Genomic DNA, 9,100 nt, shown 5'->3' with positions numbered 1-9,100 from the left:
CCATTTTAAAATAATTAAAATTTAATTAAGTCTTGCTAAAATAATTAAAAATCAATTAAACTCTGCACATTGACTATTTTTCACATCAACTTGTTAAGATATTTGCATGTCATCATGTTTCTGTGTTAGTCGCCATGTACATTTGCGCTTAACGGCCCATCAAAAGTTTGGTTGAAAAATTAAATTTGAACAACTTAAAAAATGAGTGCAAATAATAATTTAAAAGGTTCAATTAGGTACTTTTTTGGAAGACTTATTTGACATTTTATTTCTTTTTAACTTTGATCCTAATTATGTTAAATATTTTAATTAAATAAAAATTATTAAAAATATATTTAAAAGTTACATGGTTAAAAGTTTTTACGATATATATTCATTTTCAAAATTTAATCTATAAAAAATAAGAGGAAGTAATATTATAAACCCGAAAAAAGATGACATGGTCCATCGAGGACCACTAAAACATGCACATCAACATCATAAGGCAGACTAAGTCGTACGATACGATGGGAAAAATGTACGTATCACTGCCATCAAGATCCACGACATTCCTGCCTTTGTCTTTCTTTTCCATATTTATATTTTGTTTGCTAAGAAAAAACATCAATCAATTGAAATAATCGAAGAAATGATTTTGATGATAAACTTGATGATAATGGAGTTTTGATGTGTATTTTATTAGATTATTAAGTTTGCTATCGACTACGGTCTATCTTCCCGATGGACCCTACTTCTCGCCCCACCGTCGTCATCGACAACGGTACCGGGTACGGTTTATCTGTAAAATCTTAGCATTATCTGTTTGATGAAATTCCCCAACATTTTTCTTTTTTTCTTTTTTCTTTTTGCAGTTTTTCTAAGATGGGATTTGCGGGTAATGTAGAGCCGTGTTTTAATCAACCAACAGTAGTAGCTCTTAACGACTCGTATCTAAATCAATCCAGAGCTTCTACAAAGTTAAATATGGCAGCTCAGTATTCAGCTGGGGTAATGGCGGATCTTGATTTCTTCATTGGAGATGAAGCACTGTTGAGGTCGCGAGCGAGTAACACTTATACCCTTAGCTATCCTATTAACCATGGTCAAGTGGAAGATTGGGATGCCATGGAACGGTATTGGCAGCATTGTCTATTCAACTATCTACGGTGTGATCCTGAGGATCATTACTTTTTGTTGACTGAGAGTCCACTTACTAATCCTGAGAATCGAGAATATATGGGCGAAATTATGTTTGAGACGTTTAATATTCCGGGTCTTTATATTGCTGTGAATTCTGTGCTTGCTTTAGCAGCTGGGTACACTACATCTAAGGTCGGTTACTCGTTTTTGATACATTATATTGTCATGGAATTTTATGCCTTAGTTGTTTATTGTTATTTTACATGATCTACTTTGGGTCCTTGGTTCTCCATGATTGTTTGTATTATTTATAATAATAAACTAAATCTTTTAAAATCGAATAACAATTGTATCAAAGCCCTTTCGTAATTCAGAAATGATTGTAATAGTAATTATTATGTTACATTGTCCATGAGAAAAGTCTACTAGCTATCTTTAATCTAATGTGTTGGATTTTCTACTAAACAGTAATATATGGTGTCATTTAATCCGGGAATGTGTTGAGTATACACAGTTGGAGTAATTTTATAATCAGTAGAGTTTTATAGCTACTGCTTACTGATTTATATAATTTATCCAGTCTTTACCTTTAAAATACATTACACAATTGGAGGTTGTTATGATGAAAGCATGAGCAGTGTGGTGTTGATCACATTTAGTTTGACCTACAGTTTTCTATAGTGTGAGATGACAGGGGTGGTAGTGGATGTCGGAGAAGGGGCTACGCGTGTTGTACCTGTTGCAGACGGTTATGTTATTGGGAGCTGCATTAAGTCAATACCAATAGCTGGACAAGATGTTACTCTCTTCATACAGGAGCTCATGCGGGTATTTTTTTTCATAACTCTGTAGTGCTTTGATATGCTATTCATTCAATTTCAAAGTACTTAAAGGTTATGATTGTGTCTTGATGAGAAACTTATCTACACTCCTTGGCATTACTCAGCTTTTTCTGTGGTTGGATTCATTTACTTATGCATTTTCCTTTATATGCTGTGCTTTTATGCACTCAGTTCCAGTTTTTATAGTATCATGCTTGCCTTTTGGGCTGTGTGGTCTCTTCTTTTAGGAAACTTGATGTCATTCTACAAGTGCAATTTATTGTTTTTAACTCTTTTTCCGATCCTTTTGTTACCATTGGAAGAAATGCCAGTTTTAATTCTTCAAGATATGTTCTCTAGAGGCAATTGAAGTGTCTTCTCTTCTTTCTTTTTCAAATTTGCATCATTGTTGTGTTCATGGTATTTATTGACCAAGATAGCTTTCCTTGTAAAGGTTCATGGACACTGAACTTAAATATTGACTCTTCTAGCGGTTCTTTATCATTCGTGTATGTGATTGTTGACGAAGATAGCTTTTCTTGTAGAGTCTCATAGACACTGGACTTAAATATTAACTCTTCTAGTGGTCATTTATTATGCATGTGTTGTGAAAATTTCCAGTGAAGAAAAGAAGAGAGACGAGAAGAGAAACATAAGAGAAAATTGGGAGGAAGAAACGATTTGATTTGATCCAAAATTCAATGAATACTGCATTGCTTACATTGTTTTCCTTAAGTTGCTGAAAATGAACTAACGGCCATTTAGTTATCACAGCTGTACACTAACAACTGTCAAAACTCACCGTTTCAGGTTTAATATAAAACACACTATGTTACTAATGGAAGTGCACTGTTTCACTCAACACCAAAACTCACCGTTTTGAAGCAATATTTCCCTCCCTACTATTCAACGGTTACAACTGAATTTTAAAACCACCAGCTATCCTATCCCTAGCAGTTTCTCCCGTAAAAATTACCCCCCTCTGCCAAAAGATCCTTGACCTCAAGGGTCAAAGTGAGGAAACTGGTGTTGCAGGTTCTCCAGTCGCTCCCAAGATGTGTCTTCTGGAAACGTATTAGCCTATTCTACAAGGACTTCAGTGACAACATAGTTGCCATGTTTAACCATGCGCCTATCAAGTACTCGAATGGGTTTCTTGAGCATAGCCCCATCAGTCCCCACTAAGGGCAATTGAGCCTGGTGAGGAGCCTTGCCTATGTGTCGTTTCAACTGGGAGACATGGAATGTGTGGTGGATGCGGGATCCTGGTGGCCGTTTCAACTTGTAAGCAACTTCACCATCCTTAGCTTCCACAGCAAATGGCCCATAGTACTTTGGGGCAAGTTTTTGGTTGGATGCATGTTGCACAGTAGACTATTGATATGGTTGCTGCTTTAGGTAAACTAGATCACCTTCTTTGAATACACCATCACTTCTTTTTTATGTCTACCAACTGTTTCATTCGAGCTTGGGGCTTGGTGAGGTGGAATTGAAGAAGTTTTCTGGCAGCTTCCCTCTGCTGAAGGCTTCGATCTACCTTGTCCATACTTGAAAGACTAGCCAGGTACGGCAAGTGGTTGGGTGGGTGGCTCCTGCCTGTACGGTGCCTTATATGCCGTGGTTTGTATGACTGAGTGGAGGGTAGTGTTGTACCACCACTTGGCCAAAGGCAGCCATAGCTATCAATCACTGGGCCTCTCATCGATCATACAACGCAAGTACCCCTCAAGACAATGGTTAAGCACCTTGGTTTGACCATCGGTCTGAGAGTGGTAAGCAGTAGACATCTGCAACTTTGTGCCAAGGCGTTTAAAAAGTTTGTGCCAGAATTGGCTGATAAAAACTCGATCTTGGTCAGACACCAATACCTCAGGAACTCTATGCAGTTTGCAAATGTTGTCTAAATAGACTTGAGCAACGATGATGGCAGTAAAGGGATGAGTTAAAGCAAGGAAATGACCATACTTGGTTAGTTTATCTACCACAAGGATGGTATCATTACCCTTGGACATAGGAAGGCCCCCAATAAAATCAAGGCTGACCACTGCCCAAGCTTGATTTGGAATTGGCAGTGGCTGCAATAAACCAGGATAAGCAGAATTGTCAGCTTTACAATGTTGGCAAACTAGGCTTTCTCTGATCCACTGCTTAAGGTTCTTAGACATCCCCTTCCAATACTTTAGTCCAGACATCCTATAGCGAGTAGCATGCACACCTGAGTGGCCTCCAAGGGTTCTCTCATGGAAATATCGGAAGAGTTCCTTCCTAATTTACTAAATATCACTGATAATAATCTTCCCTTTTCTACGCAATACCTTACCATCCCATGAATACTTAGGATGCCAGTCAGGTTGCTGTTGAATCTCCTCGCAAATAGTGTGCAACCATGGATCCAATAACTAGGAATCCAAAGCCTTCTACCACAACTCAGTCAGAACCATACTCCCTGTGTATTGAAAAAGTTGACCCTCCTGCTCCTGAGGCCTCCTCGATAAGGCATCAGCCACTGCATTTTGGGACCCTTATTTATAAGACACCACAAAATCGTAGCCAAACATCTTGGTAACCCACTTCTGTTGATACAGAGTAATTGCCTACTTGTCAGTGAGGAGCCATAAGCTTTGGTGATCAGTCCATATATGAAACCTTCTCCCTACAAGGTATGGATTCCATTTTTTTAACAGCCAAGAGGGTTGCTAACATCCCTTTGTCATATATGGACATAGCTTGGTATCTAATGCCTAAGGTGTTGCTGAAGTATGGCAAAGGCTTCCCCTGCTGGTGTAAAACTGCCCCTACCCCTAAACCACTAGCATCCGTATCCACACAAAACTCTTTTTGAAAATTCGGTAGGGCCAACACTGGAGCACTGCAAAAGGCTTGTTTGAGCTGATTAAAAGTTGTCTCGGCTTCCGCAGACCAGTTCCATTGCTTGTTTTTCTTCAACATGTCAGTGAGGGGTCTGGCTATAAGACCATATCCCTTGATGAGCCTCCTATAGTAGTTCGATAACCCTAGGAACCCTCTCAACTCCTTAAGAGAACCAGGCTTAGGTCACTGCATCATACACTCGACCTTTGAGGGATCCAAGGCTACTAATCCTTGAGAGATCAAATGTCCAAGGTACTTTATCTCCTGTACTCCAAAACTGCATTTGGATTTTTTTTGCATACAATTGATGGACCCTTAGTTACTGCAAAACTGCCTTGAGGTGTGCCAGATGTTCGAGCCAAGTAGTAAAAAAATACTAGTACTGACCTTCTGAGAAAGGGCTTAAAGACACTGTTCATCAAGGATTGAAATGTGGAGGGTGCATTAGTCAAGCCAAAAGGCATGACTAGGAACTCGTAGTGACCCTCGTGGGTCCTAAATGCAGTTTTCCACACACCCTCATCCTTCATTCTAATCTGGTGGTAGCCAGAATGCAAGTCGAGATTAGAGAAGAAAACAGCCTGACCAAGCTCATCGAGTAACTCATTCGATTACTGGAATTGGATACTTGTCTTTGACAGTCATCTGGTTCAATTTTCTGTACTCTACATAGAGTCATCAATTGCCATCTTTTTTTCTGACCATAACAATGGGAGATGCGAATGGACTGCTACTGTTCCTTGTGATCCCGGATCCTGTTGAAGTTGGTTGACATCCGTCTGAAGCCTAGTAGTGACCCTATTGCTTGCTATGAGAGCCGATTGAAGCTCTGATACTTTTGTTGCGAAAATTTCCAGTGAAGAAAAGAAGAGAGATGAGAAGAGAAACAGAACAGAAATTGAGAGGAAGAAACGATTTAATTTGATCCAAAATACAATGAATATTTCCTTGCTTACACTGTTTTCCTTAAGTAGCTGAAAATGAACTAACGAACGGCCATTTAGTTATCACAGCACACTAACAGCTGTCAAAACTTACCGTTTTAGATTTAATATAAAAGGCACCGTATTACTAATGGAAGTGCACCGTTTCTCTCAACACTAAAACTCACCGTTTTGAAGAAATGTTTCCCTCCCTACTGTTTAGCGGTTACAACTGAATTTTAAAACCACCTACTACCCTATCCCTAGCAGTTTCTCCCGTAACAGCATGTATGTGAGCCCATCTTAGATTTGAGGATATGGAGATTGTAAAATAACTACTATTTAGTTATCATGAAATCTTGCCCTTTTCAGGAAAGAGGAGAGAAAATGCCACCTGAGGATTCATTTGAAGCAGCTCGGAAAGTGAAGGAGATGTACTGCTATACATGTTCTGACATTGTCAAGGTTATTTTCTTTCATTGGATTGTGATTTTGGAAATATTTTGGGACAGCCATTAACCTCAGGATTCTTACCCAGCTTTAGATACTATAATGAAGTTCCCAACTTCTGGTATTCAAACGGTAATCTGATACTACCTATTTTTTGTAATTTTCTTAGGAGTTCAACAAGCATGACAAAGAACCTGCCAAGTTCATCAAACAATGGAGGGGTATTAGACTGAAGACGGGGGCACCATACGCCTGTGATATTGGTTATGAACGATTTTTAGGTCCTGAGGTTTGTTACACTTTTTCCTTGCAAAGTCATTTCTAAGTTCAAGGTTACTGGAACTTTTGGAATTTCTTCATATTTAATGAGAATTTTTTTGTGGGAATGTCTGTGTTATATTAGCATGTTCCTTTTGGAGTACTTCAAGGACTCTGATTAACTAACTCTCTCAAATGGATAAATCTCTTGGCTATCTTATGAAGATATTTCCCTTAATGTCTAAGTACTGGGATGCTTGATCTTTTCCTTATCGTCAATAATTTAACTATGTTCATCCTAGAGTCTTGGTTTCCTTGCAGCTAACATTCATGCCTATTTTTAATTTGTCAAGGAGCACACTCCAGCTCTTTTTCTGATTTGCTTATCCTAAAAAATCTGTCTTTAATCAGAGAGAATATAGAGTATGCCTTAACATGATCTTTCCAACCATATATATTTTCTTTGATGATTAAAGTCAGCTTGCATCGGTTCAAACATAGCTGGGTGACTGGGTGTGCAAGTTTTTCTTGATTTCCTGTATTTAGATTTCCTAATGGCATGCTTTGGCATTTTCCAACTTCGATGATGCAACTAGGTATTTGATGATTTGCTTTATTTTTCAAGAAATGAAAATTGCTACTCGAAGATTGCTTGCTGCTGATGTTTTTTTCTTTTTAATGGTTGGTTTGACAGGTTTTGTTTAGCCCCGAGATATATACCAGTGATTATATAACCCCTTTACCAGCACTAATAGATAAGTGCATTCAGTCAGCACCAATTGACACAAGAAGAGCTTTATATAAGGTGAAGTATGCATAGGCTCAAAAGAAAAAGAAAAGACAGATTGCAAATTTTGGTTCTTAGCCAAGACAATCAAATGAAACAACAAGTATTATATTTGAAGGATGAGGTGCACTTGTTAAGGATTGAACTGGTAGTCATTCACTTTGCTTATTGATGGGTTCTTAGCTCATCTGTCAGTTAATTTAATTTTCAAGGATGATATCTTAGAGATGTTATATATTTTAGGTTAATCTCCTATATCAATGACCCTTCTACTTATGAGTTGATTAGAATTTATTTTCTCAAACCTGGTCTGGTAGTAATCTGTGAATCGAAAGACATATAGCTGTTTGATTCGTTTTATTTTACTGCTAGACTGTTAGTCCAATATGCAAGGTTTTTGTACTTGGTTGTGCCGCTTGTTCTCTAACATTCTTGATAATGATCAAAACAAATGAAGGTTGCTTTTAAGTTCATAAACTGCTGAATGGAATGAGAAGAGAAAAATGAAATTTTACATGTTTTCCTCATATTTTAATGGAAGGTTTTACTCAATATTTCAACTGTTTCAGAATATTGTGTTGTCTGGTGGATCAACCATGTTCAAAGACTTCCACAGAAGATTGCAGCGGGATTTGAAAAAGATTGTGGATGCCCGAGTTCAAGCAGCTACTGCTCATCATGGTGGGGATATAAAAGTAAGTATTTTTGAGCTTAACTTGTTTTTTCATCCCGTTAACATTCAAGGAAAGCTCAGTGCTAATCTCCTTTCCAGGCAAAACCTGTGGAAGTTCATGTAGTGAGTCATCCTATCCAAAGATTTGCAGTTTGGTTCGGAGGTTCTGTACTAGCATCAACTCCGGAATTTTTCGAGGTACGAATCTCCATTTCTAAAAGAAATATTCTCTTCTTGTTTCTTTCTATACAGGCCAGTGAATGGCATTGAATTTGGCATGTATCATCATCCAATGTTCTTCTTGTTCTTGATATGTGAGTTGTCTGATGTGCTTGCTATTACTGTCTCCATATGCATCATTTTTAATCTTAAGAACTAAACTTTGATATGGGCTGAAAGTCTCCTCAACTTCTCTGTGTAAAGGCGTGTCATACAAAAGCAGAATATGAGGAACATGGAGCAAGCATTTGCCGCGTGAATCCTGTTTTTAAGGGGATGTATTGAGGCAAATATCCATTTTTCAGCTTAGTATTAAAAAAGTCTTCTGGTGGTTTGCTACTTCAACTTCCATTATTCCCGCTTTGCTCGGCGGAAAAGCCACGAGCCAGTCTCAATTACAGTGGTCAAAGAAGTTTTGACACTCATTCTTTACCTAGGAGTTTAGATAAGGATTTTACGGAAGTTTTCTTCTCATCACGGGAGTAGGGTGGTTGGTTGTGTTTTGTTGGAGCAGCAGCCAGCACGAAACTTGATGGTGATTTTATGCGATTATTCCACCTGTGAAGTTTCTGTTAGAAAGCTAGGTTTATTGACTACTATTGATGAGTTAGAAATATTTGTTTTTGCAACAGTGTTTTTAATTCATATTTCCTCTTTTTGTGTTACTTTTTATAAGAAGTTGGCAGATTTACAATCATGGGTTACAATGTGATTTTAGTAGCTGTGTGCACACTATATATATATATGTAACTCTTGTCACATCGACCAATACGGTGATCTTATCTGGTCTGTGCTCCATTATCGGAGTATCTGGTTATTATTATTATTGTTACGGATGATAAAATTCAATCCATTTCAATCGCATCAGTTCCGAAGAGCGTAGGTGTTTTATATGATTTTATAGATTTATTTATTTTAATTAAATTAATATTATTTTAATTATTAAATATAATAAAATGTTTTTTATAATTAAATTATT

The 9,100-nt window shown here is 37.7% G+C and overlaps 1 protein-coding gene across 2 annotated transcripts; it reads left to right on the top strand.

Annotated features, from left to right (window-relative positions):
* The first annotated feature begins 548 nt into the window (after positions 1–548).
* On the top strand, positions 549–8,880 carry LOC107916981 (actin-related protein 3). 2 transcript variants are annotated; one of them, XM_016846366.2, is made up of 9 exons: positions 554–767; positions 852–1,311; positions 1,801–1,947; positions 6,107–6,199; positions 6,354–6,473; positions 7,137–7,247; positions 7,799–7,924; positions 8,002–8,100; positions 8,326–8,880. In XM_016846366.2, exons 1-9 carry the CDS (start codon positions 721–723, stop codon positions 8,404–8,406), a joined length of 1,284 nt encoding a protein of 427 aa, XP_016701855.1. In that variant the 5' UTR covers positions 554–720; the 3' UTR covers positions 8,407–8,880. The 2 variants fall into 2 exon arrangements, with proteins under 2 accessions (XP_016701856.1, XP_016701855.1); XM_016846367.2 differs by lacking the exon at positions 7,137–7,247 and having other exon boundaries at positions 549–767.
* The last annotated feature ends 220 nt before the right edge of the window (positions 8,881–9,100 follow it).

Source organism: Gossypium hirsutum, chromosome A01, assembly GCF_007990345.1.
Source record: "Gossypium hirsutum isolate 1008001.06 chromosome A01, Gossypium_hirsutum_v2.1, whole genome shotgun sequence".
Lineage (NCBI taxonomy): Eukaryota > Viridiplantae > Streptophyta > Magnoliopsida > Malvales > Malvaceae > Gossypium > Gossypium hirsutum.
Note: the sequence above shows the minus strand (reverse complement) of the source record. Positions and strands in the feature narration are given on the sequence as shown.